The sequence below is a fragment of the Dendropsophus ebraccatus genome, chromosome 14, assembly GCF_027789765.1.
Source record: "Dendropsophus ebraccatus isolate aDenEbr1 chromosome 14, aDenEbr1.pat, whole genome shotgun sequence".
NCBI classification, from domain to species: Eukaryota; Metazoa; Chordata; class Amphibia; order Anura; family Hylidae; genus Dendropsophus; species Dendropsophus ebraccatus.
The window spans coordinates 2,945,437-2,972,133 of NC_091467.1; the positions used below are offsets into that span (position 1 = coordinate 2,945,437).

The 26,697-nt window shown below is 49.1% G+C and overlaps 1 protein-coding gene across 1 annotated transcript in view; it reads right to left on the minus strand.

Annotated features, from left to right (window-relative positions):
- Positions 1–1,729: 1,729 nt before the first annotated feature.
- TSHZ2 (teashirt zinc finger homeobox 2) overlaps positions 1,730–26,697 on the minus strand; it is a 124,319-nt gene continuing 99,351 nt past the window's right edge. Inside the window, exon 2 of the mRNA XM_069952466.1 lies at positions 1,730–6,860. Within this exon, the coding sequence (XP_069808567.1) occupies positions 3,799–6,860 (3,062 nt within the window). The 3' untranslated portion in view covers positions 1,730–3,798. The remainder of the gene's footprint in view (positions 6,861–26,697) is intronic.

Below are 26,697 nucleotides of genomic sequence, written 5' to 3' on the forward strand. Positions count from 1 at the left end.
AGTAATATTCATTTTCTGTAATCATTATAACCTGCTTAAATATGAATCGTTACAGCTTTATATATTACAAACGCGAGATTAAGTGTTCGCCTTAAACAACGTATCATAGAACATTTTATATAAGTTACATTATGCAAATCAGTGATAGATCTATAGCAAGTGACTGTCCCGTACAAAAGCAGAAGCGCTCCGAGCGGACGCTTCCTAGACTCCTGGCTCGCTTGTGCTTCTCCCCCTCTGCAAAATGACAATATATACAGTAAGAGCATCGGCTTTAACCCATCGCAGTCCAAAACCGAGCAATGAACAAAAACATAACAATATGGAATAAAGAGCTAAATGGGTTGGGGGGAGGGTCTCATTCAAACTTGGGCAAAAGTTTTCATTTCTATGAACAAGCTTTTAAAGCGGAGATTTCTCCTGTAAGACACGAGCAGGGAGGGAGCGGAGAGACGGAGACTCCACCTTGTGGCAGAAAGCGGTTTCTCCAGTTCTGGTCTCTGAGATTGAACTTTTTCTATATAGCTGTCAGTGGAGGTTCCGTCGTTGCCCCCCCCCCCCCCTTTGTTGCTTTGCACGGTCATGTGACTCTGAGTGTTGTGCAATTGTCATTTTTAACTTTTGCATCTTGGTTGAGTTGCAGTAGAATAGCAGTGAATGGGGATACGATCCGACATTCACTTCCCCTATTGTGACCGTGGTAGGCTGCACGTGACGTCTCTATTGTGCAACTCTGATACTGCACCAATTGTCTGTCCCTGGTCTATTAGTCCCAGGAGACATTTCAGGGGTTATCAAGGCTAGAAAAACAGAGCTGCTTTCTTTCAGAAACGGCGCCTCTCCTGTCCTTGGGTGGTATATTGCAGCTCCATTCCACTGAAGTGAGTAAAGCAGTCCCCCCCCCCCCCCCCCCCCCCCCAGCACCGTCCACTCTGCTAAGTGCACCAATGTAAACCTGGATTTCCACTAAAGTTCTGCACCGAGCGTATAAACTAATTGCATCCAGTGCGTGTAGCGTCAGGTCTCCTGAGTGTGGTGTACCATGAAACTAAATGGTTACCGCCCCGCATACACCCAGTCCTGCCATACCGGAAGGGAATCGTATAGTGAACCTGTTCTCTTCAATCCCTTTTGTCTCCGGTTGTATGTGGTGAAGGGATACATCCACTAGAGTCTGGTGTGGAGATGCTGAATAGTCTGCTATGGAGGTGGACGGACGGCTACCCAGTCGAGGATCTGAACACATACAGTGACGTCACTAATCCCGGAGTTTGAATCAGCGTTCACGGGAATCCTGTTGGTTGTTCATTGGACTGTGCTGCCAGCTGGACGCCTCCATAGCGGACTAGTCAGCATCTCCACACCGGACTCTAGTGGATGTATGCTCAACAGTTAAAGAATCCCTCACCACACAGAACAGGTCTCCTATACGATTCCCTTCCAGTATGGCAGGACTGGGTGTATGCAGAGCGGAAACTGTTCAGCCGCCTGGTTCACCACAGACCTGACACTACACACACTGGATGCTATTTACAGTTTATTCAGAATGGTAATACCACCCACAACCTGGGGGTGCTGTTCTTGCAAGCAAGTAGCTGTACTTTTTCCAACTTCGGATAACCCCTTTAATGTATATATCCCGTGTAACAACTGGAAGTGGCTATTATGGCCACAATCTAAGTGACTGAGACATATAGGTGATCCATGATGGCTACTAGAGATGAGAGAATTAACAGTAATAAGTGAAATCCGCTCCTTCCCGACTGCCATATAAATGAACGGCCACTCTGTGCCGCTCCTTACTGGGTGCTGGGAAAAGCTGGATTTAGTTCTGGGAAACTGGGAGAAGTTTCCCAGGACTGGATCCAGCTTCTCGAGACACCCAGGGAGGAGCGGCACAGAGAGGCAGTCAGTTATACAGCAGTTGGGGAGGAGCGGATTTCAGAGATAACGAATCGCTTCACTTCATTATTACTGTAATTTCCCTCATCTCTAATGGCTTCCATTAAGCTCTGGCTGAACCATGGCTGAGTCTATTCTACCAGACTGGACCAGATCTGGATTGCAGTATATTTTCATACACTTTAAAAGTAGAAAATCTGAAATTTATTGCAAAACCCATCTCACTGTCGGCCACACAGGTGGACTATCTAACTGGTGTGGGGCCCTTACACTGCAGGCAGTCGGGTCCCTGATGCCAAGGGATGGACATACAATGTAAAGTGCATAAGTGCATCCACCTATGTGACACAGCTGGGGCAACAACAGTCTAAAAATGCAGAAAGCTGGTGTCTTATTGAATCCTGGTGCCGTAGCAGCCCTCATGAACTGCAGTGGGCAACTAGTAGAGGCAACCCCGCAGCTCTTCAGACTGGCATGGAGCTAAAGGAGAACATATGTATCCACTGGTTGCACCATAATCATGAACACTCTTGCAGAGAGAGCAAAGATAATGCAGGGTGTGCTAGACTTCAGCCCCCCATTGGGTGGGTGCACTGAACCTTCTAGGTGAGGTCAGTCCTGGTGTCATGTCTTCTTCAGAGATGAACAGTGTAGGAATGATAGTACTGTATTACTAACTCTTGAGATAACATGTTTGTGGACAGACAGATTTCAGCTCAGAGGCTATAAAATAGCGAGTACAGCTCTAAAATGTAACACGGGCTCTAACAGTAGCAGCAGCATACATTACCTGTCCAGGCTTCTTCTCCGCGCTGTCTTCATCCCCGGGTCCCGCGCGCTCTATCTTCAGAATGGCCGGTCAGCTGACGGAGCGCTCAGCCAATCACAGGCCGGGACCGCCGCGGTCTGTGATTGGCTGAGTGTGGCCTGTCAGCTGACCGGCCATTCTGAAGATAGAGCGCGGGAGTCGGGGAGGAAGACAGAGCGGAGAAGAAGCCCGGACAGGTAATGTATGATGCTGCAAGGACATCGGTAACAATGTCCCTGCAGCCCTCGCTCAACGATCATCGGGCCGTGGAATAGGCCCAGTAAACGAGCGGCGATCTAGCAGATCGACGCTCGTTTACATCGTTGATCGGGCCCTTCTCGGCCCGTGGAATAGGACCCTAACTCTGGATCAGTAGATATGTCATGTATTTTGCATGGTGAATCCGTTTATGTAGATTGGCAAATGGTGAACATAGTCTGCAGGGATAGCCGTGAGACCCTCTATGATCCATATCCAAATCCCCCCCTCCCTCTATGGCTGCGTATGTAAAAATTCCCAGCATCCCCTAGGGTCATGGGTCCCAAGCACCAAAAGTTAAATTGCAAACTTGGAAAAGAAACCTCTAGGTTTTAAATCTCTAAAATACCTAGAACCTCACTTTAACTTCAATAATAAATATAGATTTCCCTATTTTCCAATATAACCCAGAGAGGCCTCTAAAGTGACAATGTAAATGCTGGGCCAATGTGACTAGTCGATGGAGACTAAACAATTGAGGGTCCTCCTGGTATCAGGCATCCATAGGACCAACAATGATACTTCCTCTATACTAAGAGTTATACCGATTATTATAGACCAAAATGTAGCATGTTAGTGTCTCGTAATCTATAGACAATGCATCTGGTTGCAGCTAAATTAGGAGTGACGCAGTCCTATAGAGGACGATATAGCAGCAGCTTTCTGGGAAATGTGATGGGAGATGACCCACCCAACAATGGTACAGAGCAGACCAGTATATACATCAACACAGCCTTACATCTCAATAGGTCCACTACTTCTATGAAACGCGCCTTTCTGTAGGGCCATAAACTGTACAGTCTGAAAGAAAAAAAAAATGAATTTACAAACTATTCCTCGTCCACTTCGGCAACAAACTGTGAATGATGTTCTGGGGACTTGCTGTGTGTTTTGCTTAGGTGCAGCTTAACCGCGTGCTTACTGGCAAATGTCCGACAACACAATTTACACTTAAACTTGGAGTCTGTGTCGTCGTCTGCAGCCACCGGCTGGGGTGACCGCTGCACAGCTACCCGTGAGATTTCCTTCTCTACCTTGGTTTGCTGTTCCACTGCCAACCTGTTCATATCTTTCATTTGAAACCCAAGATGGGTCTCTAGGTGGGTGATGTAGCTTGAGGGGGTACGAAACTGAGATGCACAGTCACTGCAATAAAACACAGGGTGTCCCTTGTCCATGTTTTTCAGAAATTTTGTTCCACCAGTCTTCCGAAGCTGATATTTTACATTGGCCAACCAGTGGCTGATGGTCGTCATGGAAAGCCCAGTGAACTTAGAAATCTGCATGCGTTCTTGGGGCCCGAGGTCCGATAACAAATATTTCCCCTCTGACGTTTGAAAGAGACTTGATGCAAACTGAGCTTGTAAGATGAGAAGATGCTGAGGATTCCAGTTGGATTGTCTTCCCTTCCTTTTATGTAAAGATGAAACCTCTGTTGAGACTTCTTCGAAGCGCCTAGAATCCATCTCAAGTTTCATAGAGGCCATTCTAGAAGAAACATGCTTTGGAGTGGTAGCTTTCGGGAGAATCTTCACCATATCGGCAATGTCAGACAGAGCATGTTTCTGAGGTGGAGACGTGCAAGACTGAGCTTTGGAGGACTCCAATTTCTTATTTTTAGATTTGGTCAGATCTATAGGTTGATCATTGGCATCAAATAAATAATGGCTGGCAGGTCGTGGTGGTGGTGTCAGACACACGGCTGGTTTTTCTACCCGGCTGGATGGAGATTTTTGAAAAATGGAAATTAAGCTTGTGGAACTGGAATTGGACGCTGGTCTTATGGACTCCGAAGCTTTTCCCAAGTGATTATTGAGCACAGATTGTAAAGCGCTGAGAGGATTTACACATGGAATATCAGGGGAATGATTTGCTGAACTTCGTAGTGAAGAACAATCTTCTCGTGTTAGTGGCGACTCGGTAGGTTCCAGAAATTTGCGTTTCTCCTTTTCACAGCTTTGTTTAGTTTTCTCTTTATGTTCTGGAGAGCAAGGTTCTTTTCCTGACAACTCTGATAAGACTTCGGCTACTGGCGAATCCTCACTCTTATCTTCTTGAGTGTTCTCTGACTTAATGGCCTCTTTCGATGATTCTTTTTCGGACTCTATGTCCTCAGACTCCTCCTTCACTTGTGTTGACTGAGGTTCTGGGGGGCTGTTAGAAGAAAGGGCTGAAGATTTGCACTTGGGAGCGATTGGCCTAAATTTATTTGAGAAGGTTGGTCTCATTTGCATTACTTGGGAACCAAGGGAAACTGAAGGTTTCATCACATCTGAAAGTTGATATGCGGCATGGATGCTGGGGTAGGCGCTCCAGCTTGGCGTTCCATTTTGGGCTTTGTTAATAGCCGAGGTTACAGTGTTTTCTAGAGATTTCAAGATATCTCCTCCTTCTTTGGATCCATCTTCCAAGTCCTCTTCCCTTAGATACTGGTACTTGAATGTCGGATCTAAGGGCTTTTCTAGAACATCCTCATGTTCATCATTAGTGTCCACTTTTTCTTCCTTGTTGCTGTCTTCTGACATATCCACTTTACATTCTTTACTGGTCAAGAGTTCAGAGGTTGACCCTCCAGATGGAGAACTCGCTGATGGCTTTGACTGGCTGTCACTTGAGGGCGAGTCTGAGAGTGACTGCATCTTTTCTACAGCAAGAGGGTCTAAGACCAGTTGCTTACCTTTCTTTGAGGCTGAGTTGGTAACTTTCAAGAAATGTCCAGTGACCATCATGTGCGTTGTGAGTTGCTGCAAGGTGTCGTGTGAACTGCCACATTCCATGCACTTCAGGATTTGGGACTTACAAGCTTCGAACTGCCAGGTATAGCTGGCACCATTCTGATAGCCATACCGATTGTTAGAGGACATCTGTGAGTTTGGGTTCTTCTGTGTTGAACAGTGATCCGCAAAGGAACCGGTAGTTGAATCTGGTGAGCATGGTCGAGTCACTTCAAACACACGTTTTTTTGCAGAGGATACCATTTTGGATGAGATGCTTGGGATAGGTTCCTTCAAAGGCACTTTTTGGTAATGCTTTGTTTTGATCATGTGGACACTTAAATCTTGGAGTGAATCAAATGAATCTCCACAAAACATGCACTTTAAAACTTTCTGGGCATCCTCCTTGTCCATATCCTGAAATGCCCTTTTTCGGGGCTTGGAATAGTTTGCAGGTCTGTGCTTGTCTTTCTTGTGGTTATCGTCTTGATAATGGCCCGTCTCATTCATGTGAACAGTTAGCTCGACCAAGGTGTCGTAGGCAGCACTGCACTGCCTGCAACGGAACCTGCTGGCTCCCGTGAACACAGTGCCGTACATTTTTGAGTTCTGGCGGTACAACTGAACAGAACTGAAGAGGTTTGGTTTAGAAATTGATTTTGAGGGTAAGTTTTGCTGTAAACTCTTGGAAAGGGCATCTTGATGCCAATCAAATTCACCTTTACTGGCACCATTACGACTGTCACAAGGCTTTCTCTCAGTAGGCGGCACCTTAAGACTTAGTCCTAAATTTGTCCAGTAGGAATCAGACAGAATGTTGGTATATGCAGTCTTCATTTTATCCATACCATCACGTGCCTCTGGCTGAACCCGGGGGAGCGGGTCTGTTTTTTGGTCCTGAGCATCTTTAGAAGATACGCTTTTTACGTCTGTCACTTGATCGCTTTCGTCGCTCAACAAGGACTCGCTTTCCCCATCTTGATTGCATATGAGATTTCCTGGGGAATTCTGAAAACTGAGGCTCTGCTTGAGGCCCCCAGCTACCTCTTGTTCCTCATCTGTGGGGGAGTAGGCGCTGTCCTGGAGCGCAGCAGTGGAGTTGCTATCATCCTCCTCCTCCTCCTCGTCATCTTTGACGCTGTCATCCTTCACATCCTCATCTCCATCTTGAAAATATCCTGTAGATAAAAGAAAACATAGTCAGTTCAGGCTTCCTTTAGCATCCATTCAAGGCTACATCACATTTCTAGACTCATCCTAATGTTACTCCAAACATCCATCTGATGCAAAAAATATATTTTTACATAAGTGTGGGCTAAGTTTTTACGGGGGAGATAATGTGCTGATGGAGGTACACTAGTCATTAACTTAAAGGGGTTGCTCTTGGATCTTGGCTACGTCTGGATGATGCATCATCCTTACAGGAACACAATGCTCATCCAAACACTGGCTAAGACAGGACACCACTGCGGCCAGAGATTGGCTGAGCAGGACAGTTCCTGCGGGAAAGACATGTCAAAAAGTAGTCTAGAGGGGTGCATCAGCTGTGGGGGATCAGGGTAGGAGGCATATGTAAAACGTTTGGTTCTGTTCGTCTTGACCAGTCCCTGTTCCACATAGTTGACTACTTATCTGAATAGATACCATGTAATATTACATTGCCAGACGAGGGGCACGAGGGGAGAGCAACCAGGACATGTGCCCTGGATGGTAACTTTAAGGGGAGATGCCACTTTGCTTTGGCAAGAGTATTTAGATACAGTACAATAAGCTGAACCTTTGCTGCTGGTGAAAGCAACCAAAACCATGGCTCAGGACCAGACAAACCGTTTTCACTTGTGTAGGGTTTGTCTAATCTGAATCCCCTCTAAGAGACTTCTGTGACTTAAAGCCATTGAGGGTGGGTGCTAGCATAAAAATTATGTCACATATTTAGCGTTTCACACTGGAGATGAGTGATGTAGGCTGCAGCGTAATGACGTGTTTTACTAAAACCTGACCGCACCACCCCACGAACATCACGGATATAGACAAATATTCCATGATCCAGGCCTAAAAATCAGGGTTCACCTCAACAACACCATAACACAACGACTCTCCGCATCACTGCTGCCTTCCCAGGTGGTGAGGAGGATTGTACGTAATAACAAACCACCTTCTACCTGACGACGAGAGCAGAACTAATAATGAAGGCGTTCATTGATCCCGGCGCGGCAGGAGGATCCCTGAGCAGGCAGCTTGCTTTTTCTCTGGTTGCTTTTGAACACTGCTGAGGAGAATGCGTATTGCGGCCTTTGAAGTGCTGCCGTATATTCATTGCAGCTCGGCTTACATCAGACAAATGTTTAGTGTATCACAGAACGCCACAAAAACAGCAATTTCATCAATATTTCACTACAGCCTTGGGGAAACTGTAGATTGTGATGCTGTAGGGCAGCTAATGGGAGCGCACACAAGGGTTTTGTACATGTGAAATAAGCTACCAGAAAGAGGAGGAACCCGCTAGACTGTGAGCCGGGGGAGAGGCGGACTGCCCCCTGCTGGGCTGATCAGCCATTCAGGGACGGGAAGCTTCATGTTTTCTGCACACCGCTACGGTCATTATATCACTGGTCACAGACAGCATGATGGAGATGGACTAAACAAAGACTGACGGGACCAGGGGGACTGTGTGTGAGGGGTCTGAAGAGACGACCACATTGCAGTAATGTTAAAAGGGTCTCTAAATTTGAGACTGGTAAAGATTAAGGAATCCATACGACCATAAAGCTTAAATCTGGGGCTTTTGGACACAATTCAAATAAGCAGCGGATTTATAGAGAGAGGTAAGTGACCGTGCAGACAGACTGGAAATGGGGCCGTTTACCGTTTCTACCAGTTCTCATGTAATGGAGATGGAGACCAGATGCTCAGGATTCCTGCTCCCCCTGGGCTGTGTATAATGGGAGGGCAGTGGTGCCAGAACCCTACAGTGGGCCATACACATAAGAGAGCTGTCAGACGAACACCTGTTTTGGTGAAAGTGCTCTCTCTACCCATCCCTCCAGACACATACATGCTTGGCCAGTGTGGAGAACAAAGTAAGCCACTGCCAGACTCCTTTCCCCTCCAGAGACCTCTAGTAGTAGTTCATCTGCCCATCTGAGCAGCTGTAATCCAACATCCCTGAATCTCCTCTCCCCCCATACACATTAGATGGTCCCTGTAAAAGTGGGGATACGGCTAACAAGCATCTAATGCATATGGCCCACTCAAGTTTTCTCAGTGGTTCCTTCTGCCACTTAAAGGGATTATCTAGCATTAGGAAAAAAGGGCAACTTTCTTCCGGACACAGCACTGCTCTTGCCTCCAGTTAGGGTGCAGGTTTTGGAACTCCAGGCAGCACCACTCTTGCCTCCAGGTCAGGTCTCATTGCAGTGAATGGAGCTTAATTGCAAACCAGACCTGACCTGAAGACAAGAACTGTGCTGCCTCTGGAAGAAGCCATTTTATAATGCTGGATAACCCCTCTAAGACAAGGCTAGTACAAGATAGGGCCCTCTATGGTAGCCCCTGTATCTGCCCCCCACAGCTACTCTGCTATCTGGATGACTGGAGGTGATGGATGCCCTGCAGCCCCTGGGGGACCAGAGATACATGTATAGATGTCAGACGTTCTCAGGTCCAGTATACATTGAGCTCTCGCCATCGCTCTCGATCCTGAGCCAGGAGCGTAGACACGTTTATGTCAGCTAATGACAGATCCATCAAGCCTGGATGAACGGATTGCAGGGCAGAGCCATTTCACATTTTTTATTACCTCTAAATCCCTACAATGAAGGGTAATATGTTTTAATTGAACTATAAAAACAGTGAGAATGGCCGGAGAGATCCCGGCTGTGATTAACGTGCTGTCCGAGGGGATGGATGAGAGGGGGAGGGGCGGGCAGCGTACACACTGCCAGTCACGGAGCACAGCCAGGGGCAGCACTCACCTGGGGGATCCCATCACCTGCTCTTAGCCATTAAGGTGTACCATGAATGAACGGCTTAGTGTGTTCAACCTTATTTATTAGCAGCACAAAGTATTTCAGGAAAGGGACATGGCGATCGTGTGGAAAGACATGGTGGAAAAAACAATAACCCAGCAGCACAGAGTATTTCAGGGGCAGTATTAAAATAGTTTTCCATTTAAAACTTATTCTACTTGTCCCATATCCTGTGTATAGGGGACACATATCACCGGGGGTCTGACTTCTGCGACCCCCCCCCAGCGATTTGCAGATTGTTTTTTTGAATAGAGCCGCGGGTTGGTACGTGACCCGCAGCTCTATTCATTCTCTATGGAGCCTTTTACAGAAGGTGATGAGTGAGATCAAAACAGTCTGTAACAGGGCCTCCCATCTAACATATATAGTACTGTATGTGACAGACGGCCTCTTGGCCTCCTCATTCATAAAGGCCTCCCTGTAATGGCCGCCACTGCTTTGAGGTCACACTGTAAGCTACTGGGTAGTATCTTAGGCTTGGAGTGTCTTGTGTAGAAATACATGTAACGTTGTCCAAAGTGGTTAAAATTCCATTGTGACTGATCAGAAAGGTCACTGGGAAAAAAACTAAAATATCCAGGGAAATGGTAAGTGATTGGAGAGACAAAGCAGGTTCGGTCGTGAGAGATTTTCAGGTGTAAACACCAAAACTTTGTCCGTTTTATAGCATGTGGTGATACACCCCTTTCCGGGTTAGTAGTGATATCTATAGAAGATGTAAGGAGACGGTTGGGGAGGGGACTCGATACATCACCTATCGGTAAGGAGAGGTCAGCTGAAGGTAGAGCCGGCTCGGCAGCACGTGTCATGGCGGTGACAGGCTGTACGGGGTGGGCGTTTACAGCGGTTCACGTTCTATAGTTTCCCACTCATGGGGCACTTAGAGGATGTGGAGATTAATTTGTCTTATCTGAAATGGAGGAGCGGGATCTTAGTCACATGCAGGTATGGAGTACGTTGTCATCTCGGAGAAGCGGTGACAAATGACACTAATGATTAATGAGCGGCGCTCCCTCATCAGTCTTTTGTTCTGCGATCATGTAGCAGAATCAGCCGCTAGAAAAAGTCTTGCTTCCTCCCAGGAATGAATTGTTATTTTCTGCCACCGCGTAAAAAATGGCAGCGCTGTGCTGCCTGCATTGTGTGTCTAAGACTGAATTATTGACTGTCAGGAAGAAGTCTACAATTACAATGCGCACGTGGCCGTATCTTCCAGGGAGATGATCCGACCTTTCCTATCTCTGCCCAGAACACAGGGGATGGAGCGATGTAGAACAAAGATTCTGTGACAAAGTCATAATGACAGAGGACCTGGAGCGCTACGTGCTCATTACACCCCGGGAAATGGCTGCACAACCTCGCCTGGTAATCTACAAGAGTGCACCATAGTGAGGAGGGGACGAGCGATCCGCACAGGCCAACCCTGTAACAGACGATGAAAACCTATGGCGTGTGACACCCCCATACAATAAGACGGACAATATTCCTCCTCCGTGAGACACAACGTGAGATGATCTCCCATAGATTGCCTCGTAACGCTCACCAGATGATGCAATGCTAGCCTTTCCGGGCATGATGGGAATTGTAGTTTTGCAACAGGGGAACAAAGCCAATCGTGAAGTAGATGCAATGACAGGTAAAACCTGTTCACCTTACATACCCATCACGGTCAGTCATAGCTGCCAATTTCAGCCAACCATCTAACATGTTTGGGGGCTCCTGACTCTCCAGATTGGTGGGGCGTTTGCAGCTCTCCGATAGACATAGGCCGCTGCCAGGGGAGCCTAGATGAGGGGACTGAGACAGTGACTTTCTTCTCTCCACCTTCACAGCGCATGCAGGGTGTGTGAGGGGAGGATTGGGAGAGATGACAGTCAGCTGACAACAAGCTGTAAGGTTGGCTTATGTCTGCTTGGTGGAGTGAGGTTCCTTTAGTTGTAAATGTTGGTTTTCATAAGAATTTTTATGGGATTCCTCCCTCCCTGTTGGAGCCTGTCTGATGGGAGCTTCCTCCATTGTTAGAATGAAGGGACCACAGTGAATGGAACGTTGTTGCAGCTCATGACAGAGGACTCAATCAGGAGCTGCGCAGGACCATAGCGGAGTCAGAAGATCACAATGATTCGGGCCGAAGGTTCAGCCATATTTATAGCGTGAGAAGGAAACTTATAGAAGTGCCCAGACCTAGGCTACGGAGCGCAGCCAGCCCCGGGCGTAGGGCGCGGAGCGCAGCCAGCCCCGGGCGTAGGGCGCGGAGCGCAGCCAGCCCCGGGCGTAGGGCGCGGAGCGCAGCCAGCCCCGGGCGTAGGACGAGGAGCGCAGCCAGCCCCGGGCATAGGGCAAGGAGCGCAGCCAGCCCCGGGCGTAGGGCAAGGAGCGCAGCCAGCCCCGGGCAGTAGGATATAGACCAAAGCAGTAGTTTCTAAGTTTCCCTCTCGGAGCTGAAGGGGTGTATAGATGACTAGTGGTAGCCCTCCCCTCACTGCACATGTATGATAGGAACAATTCTTTTATGTTCTGACCTCTTGTAAGGCCTAGATACCGGCGGACGGTCGGCTGTGAGACACACGTGACTAATTCTCATTATGAAGAAGCTGAAGTGCAATTTCAATTATTCTCCAGGTACAAGTAAAATGATAATGTTTTCCTGGGTTAGAGCCACGGTCCGTGCACCTGACGCAACGTATCAGATCAATCTCACTAAACCGTGCATGGCTGTTGGATCGGGGAGGGGGTGCTTACTTATGGGCCTGGCTGCTGGATCAGGGGAGGGGGGCACTTACTTATGAGCCTGATCAGGGGAGGGGGCACTTACTTATGGGCCTGGCTGTTGGATCAGGGGAGGGGGCACTTACTTATGAGCCTGATCAGGGGAGGGGGCACTTACTTATGGGCCTGGCTGTTGGATCAGGGGAGGGGGCACTTACTTATGAGCCTGATCAGGGGAGGGGGCACTTACTTATGGGCCTGGCTGTTGGATCGGGGAGGGGGCACTTGCTTATGGGCCTGGCTGCTGGATCAGGGGAGGGGGGCACTTGCTTATGGGCCTGGCTGCTGGATCAGGGGAGGGGGCGCTTACTTATGGGCCTGGCTGCTGGATCAGGGGAGGGGGGAACTTACTTATGGCCTGATCAGGGGAGGGGGCACTTAACTTATGGGCCTGGCTGCTGGATCAGGGGAGGGGGGAACTTACTTATGGGCCTGGCTGCTGGATCAGGGGAGGGGGGCACTTACTTATGGGCCTGGCTGCTGAATCAGGGGAGGGGGGCACTTACTTTGGGCCTGGCTGCTGAACTCTTATACTACTACTGCCTCAGTAAGCCAAGTACTAAAATCCACAAGTCTGCCCCCTACCAGGGGTATTAGGGGGAGATGACATTGCACCAGCGGTGGGGTAAACCAATCTCTGTAACTCTGTTCTTCATCATCATGTGGCTACAGCTCCTATGCAGAACTACGTGTCTCCATGCTAACAGACAAGAAACCAACTCACAGGATACAGTCATTGTGCATTATACATTATCCTGTCCCCTGAGTGTCAGCGTGTCACTCTCCTGTACCCCAAGTGTCACTCTCCTGTACCCCAAGTGTCAGCGTGTCACTCTCCTGTACCCCAAGTGTCACTCTATCCCGTTTCAGCGTGTCACTCTCCTGTACCCCAAGTGTCAGCGTGTCACTCTCCTGTACCCCAAGTGTCACTCTCCTATCCCGTTTCAGCGTGTCACTCTCCTGTACCCCAAGTGTCACTCTCCTACCCCGTTTCAGCGTGTCACTCTCCTGTACCCCAAGTGTCACTCTCCTATCCCGTTTCAGCGTGTCACTCTCCTGTACCCCAAGTGTCACTCTCCTATCCCCAGACGTGTGATACCATGGGTGCCGGGTTTGGGGGTGCCCCCGGGGCGTCTCCCTGTCTCTTGCGGCTGGCTGAGAACTGTAAATACAATTGGGGAGTGTAGTTTACGTCTCATCGCGGCGCTCATCCTCCGCTGTTATTAATGCTCGTCAGGACTATTTATCCAGCGGCTGCTGACAGCTCCGTATTTGCCGTCTAAATTTCCATCATAAATAAGTCAGTAATGCGGCGCTTTAGTAAAACCTTCTGCGGTGATTGGAAATCCGGCTGGAGTAAACAATCTCCAGGACGGGCGCTCTGCGGTATACGGGAACGGTTACTGTCACCGACACAGAGCTGGGATCGCCCCCCCCCCCTGCAGAACATTGCAATAGATACATTGGCCCCCCTGCAGAACATCGCAATAGATACATTGGCCCCCCTGCAGAACATCGCAATAGATACATTGGCCCCCCTGCAGAACATCGCAACCAGCAATAGATACATTGGCCCTCCTACAGAACATTGCGACCCACAATAAATACATTAGCCTTCCTGCAGAACATCGTCACCGGCAATAGATACATCAGCCCCCCGCAGAACATTGCGACCGGCAATAGATACATTAGCCCCCCTGCAGAACATCACTACCAGCAATAGATACATTGGGCCCTCTGCAGAACATCACTACCAGCAATAGATACATTGGCCCCTCTGCAGAACATCACTACCAGCAATAGATACATTGGCCCCCCTGCAGAACATCGCGACTGGCAATAGTTACATCATCACAATGCAGCAGAATACAACATCCCCTTCATCACAGGAGACGGGAAGGGTCTGCCATTTCTATCTTCCAGGTTACATTCTCAGGATCTCTGCTTACTGTCAGTAAAATGTCCTGCCCTGATATAATACAGTCTGTTACAATGTATCAGTGCAGGTAACGTGTATAAATGAGGCATCTGGGCTCTGTAACAAATGCTTAGCTGTGAGCAGGATGGGTTTTCAGCCTCTGGGTGTCAAGGTTTCCATTCCCTGACAGCAAGCGGAGATCCTGCAAATGCGGAAGAACTGTACAGCTGTCTGCAAGGGGGTCAACCAGTCCAGGCCTGATCCTACTGACAGCTGAGGGTCTGTTACACTTCTATCCAGTCCATTCTAGTGAAAATGTATTTTCTTTTAAATCAATTGACTTCATAAAGTTCTATAGATTTGTAAATTATTGCTACTTAAAAATCTCCAGTCTTCCAGTACTTATCAGCTGCTGTATATCCTGCAGGAAGTGGTGTATTCTCTCCAGTCTGACACAGTGCTCTCTGCTGCCACTTCTGTCCATGTCAGGAACTGTCCAGAGCAGCAGCAAATCCCTATAGACACTTCTCCTGCTCTGGACAGTTCCTGACATGGACAGAGGTGGCAGCAGAGAGCACTGTGTCAGACTGGAGAGAATACACCACTTCCTGCAGGACATACAGCAGCTGATAAGTACTGGAAGACTGGAGATTTTCAAATAGAAGTAATTTACAAATTTATATAACATTCTGCAGTAGTACCCCTTTAAAAGTAGCTGCACAACCCGATAGTTTGCTACAATGGATCTGAGTCCAGGCTGTGGATCGTCTACACTGGATATAACTAACGCAGGAGGGTTTCAGCCCTTAGTTGTAAACAATAACATTTCCATTCACTGGTAGCAAGCGGAGATCTTGAAAGGGAAGAAAAATGGAGACTTATATAAGAAAGTTCTTCAGTACATTATTATGATGCTGATGTGACCAATCTCGTCTGGTTATATGTGCACAATCCCAAAGAAGATGGGCCGGCTCCTTCAGTGTCCATGATCTCGGAGAAGATGGGCCGGCTCCTTCAGTGTCCATGATCTCGGAGAAGATTGGCTGGCTCCTTCAGCGTCCACAATCCCAAAGAAGATGGGCCGGCTCCTTCAGCGTCCACGTTCCGGAGAAGATGGGCCGACTCCTTCAGCGTCCACAATCCGAGAAGATGGGCCGGCTCCTTCAGCGTCCACGATCCCAGAGAAGATGGGCCGGCTCCTTCAGTGTCCATGATCTCGGAGAAGATGGGCCGGCTCCTTCAGCGTCCACAATCCCGGAGAAGATGCGCCGGCTCCTTCAGTGTCCATGATCTCGGAGAAGATGGGCCGGCTCCTTCAGCGTCCACAATCCCGGAGAAGATGGGCCGGCTCCTTCAGTGTCCATGATCTCGGAGAAGATGGGCCGGCTCCTTCAGTGTCCATGATCTCGGAGAAGATGGGCCGGCTCCTTCAGTGTCCATGATCTCGGAGAAGATTGGCTGGCTCCTTCAGCGTCCACAATCCCAGAGAAGATGGGCCGGCTCCTTCAGTGTCCATGATCTCGGAGAAGATTGGCCGGCTCCTTCAGATGATCTCGGAGAAGATGGGCCGGCTCCTTCAGTGTCCATGATCCCAGAGAAATGCAGGAAAGTTGGGAGAAAAAATAAAGAGCTTTTAATCTTTCCATTTGCCGAGCGGCGCCGAAGCTTTTAAAATCCCGAATTGAAAGGAGCTTTTGGTAATAGCGGCGGAGATTATAGTCTTCTCCGAAAACACAAAAATCAGCGGCACTAGGTGAATTACATGCCTCGCCGCCATTATTCCAAATTACTGCTGTGCAACTTCTGCGCAATTCAGCCCGGCCGCCATTCTGCCGTCGCCTCTAATTAAAGCGTGGAAGCGGTGTTTATATTCACTTTACTGCGCTGAACCGGTAAAAGATCCTTTTATTCTTCCGACTTTGTTAGATGAAGACATATGAATGCGGTAAGCGTCTGGGGCCGCGGAAAGCGCGTTATCATCGCTAAATGCTTCCCCCATTGTCCCAAAGACTAAATCCATGATGTACTCTAAACATGGCCGCTCATACTGCCTGTGGGCGAATCTCCTAGTGCTACAGTCCCAAACGCTATGCGATCGCAACACGACAATCATGACTCCTCATAAGTGAATATCATCCTATGGGCCCCTCTTACACCGAGCGATAATCGGCAGATTCTGACGATTATCGCATCATGTAATAGAGACAATGATCATCGGCTGATGGTTGGTTTAGGTTTGGACCTAAAATCGTTGGGTGCCCAACAGAGCATGACTACGTGTAATAGCAATGTGTGGCCGACGGCTAACGATTGCCTAAACACCTGACACCTTACCTCTCCCGGCCTTATCTCCTGTGCTTCATAGCTCCCCAGTCCCGGTGGCAGCAAAGTCTGAGCGGCCTGTCGGCTGAGACGGTCTTGGCCTGTGATTGGCCGAGCAGCCTGTCAGCTGACAGGCTGCTCAGACGCTGCTGCTGGGACCGGGGAGCTATGGAGCACAGGAGAGAAGACTGGGAGAGGTAAGGTATCAGGTGTTTGGGCAAGGGCTGCATGGACATCACTAAAAATGTCCATGCAGCCCTTACTGCCCGATTATCAGGTCCAGTAAATGAGTGGCGATCTAAGAGATCAAGCTGTAGTCGTCCCGCAGAGATAAAACTACAAGTCCCATCACACCCCAACAGCCATCATAGTGCAAAACTACAACTCCCATCACATTATAAAGCTAAATGTCTTATCACGCTCTGACGGTCTCTTTTGTTGCTCATGGTCTAGTCTCCAAACACTAGTTATTACTTTATTCATCTGTGGGGGTCCCAGGGGCTGGAGCATTGTTGATGGGTAAAATCCCTTTCAATTGAAGTCCCCATAATGTGGGGGAAGGGAAGCAGCAACTGCTAGGCTCCCATATCCATTTAGACGGGACGTTATCACTGATGTGAATGAGGGTCTCTGCTCTGGATGAGGCACAGGAGGGGTCATCCATGAGGCTCCTGGGGTCTGTCTGCAGGAGGGCGGACCTGGTTATTATGTTCATAGATAGAGATCACATGACTCTTGTATCATCTAGAACCGATCAGACCCCACAAGCTGTGAGCCCAGATCTCCTCTGCCGTCATTGCGGAGGGGACATCCTTCCTTTCAGGGAATTAATACTTTCTTGTGTTCCCGTCCGATGTTAGTGTTCCCGGCTTGCGGCAGGCTGCGGCCTGTATAGATTTTCTATATTGTCTGCAGAGATAGCTGTAAGTCAGGGCTCAGGAAGGGTTAACGGCAGTGAGTGACAACCCTTCCGTATGATTTACAACCTGCAGCCCCATTGTGAAACGACTGCTTGATGGATGATCCCAAAAGTCGGCGAGTGCCCATAAATCATGTCTTTGAATCATTGACATAGATAGAGGAGGTGCAGGCGCCGGGCTGGCATTGACATCCATTTTCCCAATAATGTGCATTGACAACTTACAATACAGAACCTTAATTAAAAAAATTGAGATCTGGAAGGTTTTCACCTTGTTCCATCTGGAGGCCTGCGCCGCGTCATTAACCCCTTCTATGGCCGGCGGCACTGCTCCTGTGGTCTTATCCGTCCGTCCCTGCACTCTCTCATTTTACCTTTTCCTTATTAAAGGGCCGGACTGTGTTTTCTTACAATTTTCAGCCTCTCTGCCTGCCGTCAATGAATGGAGTCCTTCTCCTATACATCCAGAAGCTGATCCCACCATGTAAAGGAGACGCCATGTACCAGCTACGAGGGGTGTTCGGATGGACACACGCAAAGACTCACAGACAACAGAGGTTTTAGGATTGCAGCTCCCGTATCCAGAGGGAAAGGGAAGGTTGTGGGGCTGTGGGGCCCTCCTTGTGGTTACAGCTAAGTACTTGCCATGGCTCCGGCCGCCATCTAGAACCCTCAGCAATACGATACAGGCACCTTGCTCCGAAACGTCCCGATTGGGTATACTAACAATGACTAATGTATCCTGAGAAGTTTTGGAACACTACACATAAAAAATAAAAAGATAGCATTATAAATACTGGTCCGTGAGTCGAGTGCTGTTGTTACTCATACACAGTACATGCCATATGGAAGGATCAGCATATACTTCCTGACCTGACCCGGCTGCTCTCGGATCTGGCGGCAGTACCCATAGCATTGTGTGGCCCTAAGCTGGTGGAGGCCTATACAATAGATGGGAGTAGTTGCTCCTCCGCTGCTTCCGGCTATGGATTCGCTTCTAGACCTTAAAGGGGTTGTCCAGCAAAAAAAAAAATTCTTTCAAATCAACTGGTGTCTGAAAATGATATAGATTTGTAATTTACTTCTGTTAAAAAGAAAAAAAAATCGTTGGAGTACCCCTTTAATGAATGAAATATCCGGCGAGTGTTAAACTATAATGGAATTGACAGATCCAGCGTCTATCTGAGCGCCAGCACCGATACCTGAAGAGGGTTGGCAGCGAGCACTTGCATTTCCATCCAGGTTGTTGGCACATGTGTCGGAGAAGATAGGGCCCTGGTTGGCATCAGTGTGCCAGGCACATCAAGCTGGGGCTGTCAGCGGGCATCTGGAAGGATGGAAGATGACATAGAGAAAGGAGAAGGACTCCTCATCATACGGACACTGTGACATCTGTACATGCTCTGCAGCTGGGAACTACAACTCCCAGCATACAGCTGGATACATGACCCAGCCTCTATAGGAGCAGTATATGCCTAGAGGGGCCCCTGCACAGTCCTATACAGCTGGATACATGACCCGGCCTGTATAGGAGCAGTATACACCCGGAGGGGCCCCTGTCCTGCACCCAGCTGGGTACATGACCGGGCCTGTATGAGAGTAGTATACACCCAGAGGAGCCCCTGTCCTGCACACAGCTGGGTACATGACCCGGCCTGTATAGTAGCAGTATACACCAGGAGGGGCCCTGCACTGCACTGTATACAGCTGGATACATAACCCAGCCTGTATAGGAGCAGTATACACCCGGAGGGGCTCCTGCACTGTCCCGTTTGCAGTCTTTATGCATCTTTGTGCAGTTTAGATGTCGTAATCTGAAGAGAAGTGACACCGCTATTCGCTCTGACAGGATGAATGTGAGAGGAGATTAAGTGGCAGCGTTCAACATACTAATACCTACCCGAGCAACCACAGCCATTCTGTATCTGCCGCATCTCAGCCTGAGCTAAATCCACCTGGGAGAGCGCAAAAATACAGCTGTGACACGGGGGTCATCATTCCCCATCTCCTCGCTTTACAAATCACTACTGAGTAGACACGTTCCGGCACGACGGGAGGCGTCCAGCGCTCATCACTTCACGTTGCCTATTTATATGTAAAACTTAATGCAAAATATACATAAACCCCAACTGGAACGTTCTGTATAAAAACAGGACCATGATGCTTTGCAGCACAGATGTTAATGTTCTGCAATAACCATCAACAACAAAAAAATTAGGCCTTTCTCCCTCTATTGGCTCTATGTCCTGGAGGGCTGGGCCCCCTCTATTGGCTCTATGTCCTGGAGGGCTGGGCCCCCTCTGTTGGCTCTATGTCCTGGAGGGCTGGGCCCCCTCTATTGGCTCTATGTACTGGAGGTGCTGGGCCCCCTCTATTGGCTCTATGTACTGGAGGGGCTGGGCCCCTTCTATTGGCTCTATGTCCTGGAGGGCTGGGCCCCTTCTATTGGCTCTATGTCCTGGAGGGCTGGGCCCCTTCTATTGGCTCTATGTCCTGGAGGGCTGGGCCCCCTCTATTGGCTCTATGTACTGGAGGTGCTGGGCCCCCTCTATTGGCTCTATGTACTGGAGGGGCTGGGCCCCTTCTATTGGCTCTATGTACTGGAGGGCTGGGCCCCTTCTATTGGCTCTATGTCCTGGAGGGCTGGGCCCCTTCTATTGGCTCTATGTCCTGGAGGGCTGGGCCCCTTCTATTGGCTCTATGTCCTGGAGGGCTGGGCCCCTTCTATTGGCTCTATGTCCTGGAGGGCTGGGCCCCTTCTATTGGCTCTATGTCCTGGAGGGCTGGGCCCCCTGCACGAGAGGTGTGTTGGTGCTCATGGAATCACTTTTCACAATGGTTTGTTCGCAAGCACTTGGCACTACAGCGGAGTGGGCGGGCACTCTGCAATAAGCCACTCCCCCTCCACGGGGGCCTAAAAAATACAAAATGGTAGTCATACACAGGACTCCTTTATACCCCTTTACATATTAGTTACATTATGGACCAGAATGAGAAAGTTTATGCCCACAGAAGGGCCTGAAGGGGACAGGGGAGTCTTGCAGATGTTGGGGGCTCGGATGAGTGACCTGGGGGCTGAAAGAGTCCTTGGCTAGTCTAGTAGCTTTCTTACATGTACCTAAGCCGTAGCAATCCCCCTCCCCCCCCCTTGTGGGGGACGAGGTAGGCGGCCACTACACACAAATGATGGTTGGCCAGGCCATTCAACAAATGTCTAACGTGTATGGTCAACTATAGATGGCAACATGCCCGATCCTTGTTCCACAAGAGGATAGGGGCATCTGGCAGCGGCTTATTCCCGTGTATAGGCCAAGGGCGCTGTGTAATCTGTATGATTAGCTTTAGGCGCTGTTCACACTTGGAGGATGATTCTTTACCAGTCGCAGGATCCATCGTGTAGCGCATGGGGCATGGTCTGCAGGTATGGACGGACCCTCTAACCACCAGCTATCCCAGTATATTTCCAGTATCTATGTGACGTCATTTGTATACATGGCAGCAGAGACTATCGCCCAGTATAAGACCACATGGGATTGGTGTGACCGCCGAGCCTCAGAGCTGCACTCCTAACATCCTGGTGGTTCCTGAAATCCCTGAGCGGCTCATGTAAGACCACCCAGCTCGCTGGGAAGAACACATGACAGAACCATCCTCCTCACTTCCCGACTCACTCTTCTGTTATTCTTGGATAAAAGGTAAAGCAAATAGCAGCCAATTGCTCAGCGCAGCGGAAACAAAAGGCCATCAAGTCATTTATCACGGCTCAGACAGCCGGCTGCTCCAAACTCCAACCTCTCCCCTGTTAGTGGAGCTTGAAAGCGATAACACCCAATAATATTCTAAATGACAAATGTAAGCGCTGCCTCCCGTCCCCCGGGCAATCGATACAAGTGAGAGGCATCTGGAGAATATTGACAGCGACGTGACTGCAAGTGGCCGGTCTGCCTGACTGCAACACGCTCCGTCTACCAGCATCGGGCCCCCAGAGAAGGGGTGGAGCACAGGGGCCCAAAGCCTGCCGCCATGTTGTATACTGATTTATAAGGGAGTGGAAGATAGAAAGTCATCTGTATTATTATACCATTTAATGTGAACGTGTATTATAACGTCCCATACACTCCAGCCCGTCCATTATAACGTCCCATACACTCCAGCCCGTCCATTATAACGTCCCATACACTCCAGCCCATCCATTATAACATCCCATACACTCCAGCCCGTCCATTATAACGTCCCATACACTCCAGCCCGTCCATTATAACGTCCCATACACTCCAGCCCATCCATTATAACATCCCATACACTCCAGCCCGTCCATTATAACGTCCCATACACTCCAGCCCGTCCATTATAACATCCCATATACTCCAGCCCATCCATTATAACGTCCCATACACTCCAGCCCATCCATTATAACGTCCCATACAGCCCAGCCCATCCATTATAACGTCCCATACACTCCAGCCCGTCCATTATAACATCCCATACACTCCAGCCCGTCCATTATAACATCCCATACACTCCAGCCCGTCCATTATAACGTCCCATACACTCCAGCCCATCCATTATAACATCCCATACACTCCAGCCCGTCCATTATAACGTCCCATACACTCCAGCCCATCCATTATAACGTCCCATACACTCCAGCCCGTCCATTATAACGTCCCATATACTCCAGCCCATCCATTATAACGTCCCATACACTCCAGCCCATCCATTATAACGTCCCATACAGCCCAGCCCATCCATTATAACGTCCCATACACTCCAGCCCGTCCATTATAACATCCCATACACTCCAGCCCATCCATTATAACGTCCCATACACTCCAGCCCATCCATTATAACGTCCCATACACTCCAGCCCATCCATTATAACGTCCCATACACTCCAGCCCGTCCATTATAACGTCCCATACACTCCAGCCCGTCCATTATAACGTCCCATACAGTCCAGCCCGTCCATTATAACGTCCCATACAGTCCAGCCCGTCCATTATAACGTCCCATACAGTCCAGCCCATCCATTATAACGTCTCATACAGTCCAGCCCGTCCATTATAACGTCCCATACAGTTCAGCCCGTCCATTATAACGTCCCATACAGTCCAGCCCATCCATTATAACGTCCCATACACTCCAGCCCATCCATTATAACATCCCATACAGTCCAGTTTCCACCTTGTATACATTGTAAAATATGCACTGTAGCCCGACGGTCCCTTCTCACACCCCATACACTGCTCACACTACCCCGTACACTGGTGATTATACTCCATACACTGCACTCCCTGCTCCGTACACTGGTGATTATACTCCATACACCGGTGATTATACTCCATACACCGCTCACACTACCCCGTACACTGGTGATTATACTCCATACACCGCTCACACTACCCCGTACACTGGTGATTATACTCCATACACCGCTCACACTACCCCGTACACTGGTGATTATACTCCATACACTGGTGATTATACTCCATACACTGCTCACACTACCCCGTACACTGGTGATTATACTCCATACACTGGTGATTATACTCCATACACCGCTCACACTACCACGTACACTGGTGATTATACTCCATACACCGGTGATTATACTCCATACACCGCTCACACTACCCCGTACACTGGTGATTATACTCCATACACCGCTCACACTACCCCGTACACTGGTGATTATACTCCATACACCGCTCACACTACCCCGTACACTGGTGATTATACTCCATACACTGGTGATTATATTCCATACACTGCTCACACTACCCCGTACACTGGTGATTATACTCCATACACTGGTGATTATACTCCATACACTGGTGATTATACTCCATACACTGCTCACACTACCCCGTACACTGGTGATTATACTCCATACACTGGTGATTATACTCCATACACTGCACTCCCTGCTTTGCACACTCTAGTTAATCCATTTTATAATAATTCCACACAACCCCAGGTGTCCCCCCCCACCGGAGCGCTGTATCTACCACTTCTCTCACCACGTCTGACTCTCCTCTGGCATTCTACAACTCAGCACCTTCTCTCCCATGTAGGCCGCGGCTGTCCTGTAGAGGGCAGTGTGCTCCACCACAGAGAACACAGAGGGGTGACACTTTTTTGTTATTGATTTGTGGTGGAGTTTCCAATCCATGGATGCGGCCTCCCCAGGTGATGTCTATGCCCCCGGCTATAGAGGATCAGCCTCCCCGGGTGATGTCTATGCCCCCGGCTATAGAGGATCAGCCTCCCCGGGTGATGTCTATGCCCCAGCTATAGAGGATCAGCCTCCCCGGGTGATGTCTATGCCCCAGCTATAGAGGATCAGCCTCCCCGGGTGATGTCTATGCCCCGGCTATAGAGGATCAGCCTCCCCGGGTGATGTCTATGCCCCGGCTATAGAGGATCAGCCTCCCCGGGTGATGTCTATGCCCCAGCTATAGAGGATCAGCCTCCCCGGGTGATGTCTATGCCCCAGCTATAGAGGATCAGCCTCCCCGGGTGATGTCTATGCCCCCAGCTATAGAGGATCAGCCTCCCCGGGTGATGTCTATGCCCCCGGCTATAGAGGATCAGCCTCCCCGGGTGATGTCTATGCCCCCGGCTATAGAGGATCAGCCTCCCCGAGTGATGTCTATGCCCCGGCTATAGAGGATCAGCCTCCCCGGGTGATGTCTATGCTCCCAGCTATAGAGGATCAGCCTCCCCGGGTGATGTCTATGCCCCCAGCTATAGAGGATCAGCCTCCCCGGGTGATGTCTATGCCCCCAGCTATAGAGAATCAGCCTCCCCGGGTGATGTCTATGCCCCCAGCTATAGAGGATCAGCCTCCCCGGGTGATGTCTATGCCCCCAGCTATAGAGGATCAGCCTCCCCGGGTGATGTCTATGCCCCCAGCTATAGAGGATCAGCCTCCCCGGGTGATGTCTATGCCCCCAGCTATAGAGGATCAGCCTCCCCGGGTGATGTCTATGCCCCCAGCTATAGAGGATCAGCCTCCCCGGGTGATGTCTATGCCCCCAGCTATAGAGGATCAGCCTCCCCGGGTGATGTCTATGCCCCCAGCTATAGAGGATCAGCCTCCCCGGGTGATGTCTATGCCCCCAGCTATAGAGGATCAGCCTCCCCGGATGATGTCTATGCCCCCAGCTATAGAGGATCAGCCTCCCCAGGTACCTGAGTGAGGTATTATGAGCCCTGACAAGAGCTGAGGTCAGAGGTCATGGAGGTAAGGGCAACTGGAGCGCTGCCCGATATCCCGGCCGCCGCAAGTGTCCAGGAGGCGGGCTCTGGTCTCTTACCTGTCTACTAGAGCTGTCAATCACAGCTATCTCCATTCACCATACACCCAACCAGAAGAGCCCGCCTCCTGGACACTTGCTGTGATGACTGGTGTTGTGCGGCTCTGCCAGTGTCCTGGCGTTCCCCTCACCGATCTCAGCACATTGCAGTCTAGCGGTTCCCTTTAACCCCTTCCTGCCGTACCCAGTAAATGCCGCTGATCGCAGGCACGAAAGACAGAATCGGCGCTCGTTCCCTCCTGGCCGCGTTCCGCCCGATCCGCTCAGCTTAAAGCAATTACATTTTAAAGACATAATTTGTACAAAAAAAAAAAAACTCTGACCAAAATGTTGGAGGGTATTAAAGTCTCGGCTTTCTGAGCAGCGCACTTAATTCGGGGGAGGGGGAACACAGGAAGGTAATGTATTTAGGGTAAGTGCGCCACGCAACAAAATAATAAATGAATTTTTCCCAGTTTAGAAAATGAATGTAATTAATTAACATTTAAATTACATTTTTAATTGCAATCAGGGCCTCCCAGGGGGCTCATAAGGGACCATAATTGCAATTAAAAGCATGTGGATTTGATAATAAAGGAATTTGCCGAGTCTGAAATGCGCGATTTAGAACAGAAAGCAGACATTGTTATCGCTACATCTAACTTAATTGTAGCTATAAAGTAAATGTGCTGTACCATATAAAAATTCACATACGGGAACATTTAATTCTCCGCTCTCTTAAAGGGGACATGCATGGCGGCACTTCTTATCACGAGGTTGCGTTCGGAGAGATAGCTGCGAGGCTTCTGCTACTTTAATGCTCTCGCGGTAATGGAGCCCGGGCTGTCGGCTACACCGGGATACTTCACTCTTATCTCAGACCATCAACCGGAAATTTTGGATTTTAACTAAGCAAAAAAAGTCAATTTTTTGCCTACAGAAATAATATCTTGTAGTTTTTTTTAATCTTTGATATCTCCCCGAGATGATGCAGTAATGAGCAAAGGAAAGAAAAAGACGAGGCTTCACCCCTATAATCTGTGTGCAGTGGTCTGTTCCTGACACAGAGGTGACCAGTGTGGGCTGTGGAGCAGACCACTGCACCTGGATAATGGGGGTGTCAGGCATTACCCCTCTGCTGATGTCACTTCCTTCTGGAGCTTTCCTGTTACTTCTAGGCTACATTCACACACCGTACTATTTATGAAAAGAGCGGCCGTTCTTTTTATAATGCACAATGAACAATGAACAATGGCCGATGGTTGGCTACAGCCATTTAAATAATGTTCATGTCAGTTATTTCAGTCCTTTGTCCATAGACATCAATGCAATTATTCGACAGCCGTTGTTTATAGGTAGTGGGAACATAGCCCTAGGGTGAATTCACGGATAGCGCACAACTCCTTCAGCATCCATAGACGTATATTATATATCTGGACCCCGAAGGAGATGAAAGCCAAGGTACAATAATAGATATAAAACACTCCCAGCTGAATAGGGAGACCCCATGACAACTCTGCAATAACACAATGCTGTTTTGTTATAAAAAGTAAAGAAAAAAAAACAAACATCTAAAAAAAAAAATGAACGCAGTTTTTTTCTAATATAAACCAAAAATCAAAAGTAAAATGAATCTGACCCCCCCCCCCACTTCACAGGACAATGGTGGCCGCCATCCAGCTACTGCGCACATGGCTCTTGTGTCGCCGCCGCCCCGGGATCTGACCGGATTGTGGAGGGTTTTTCCTGGTCTCCTCCTAG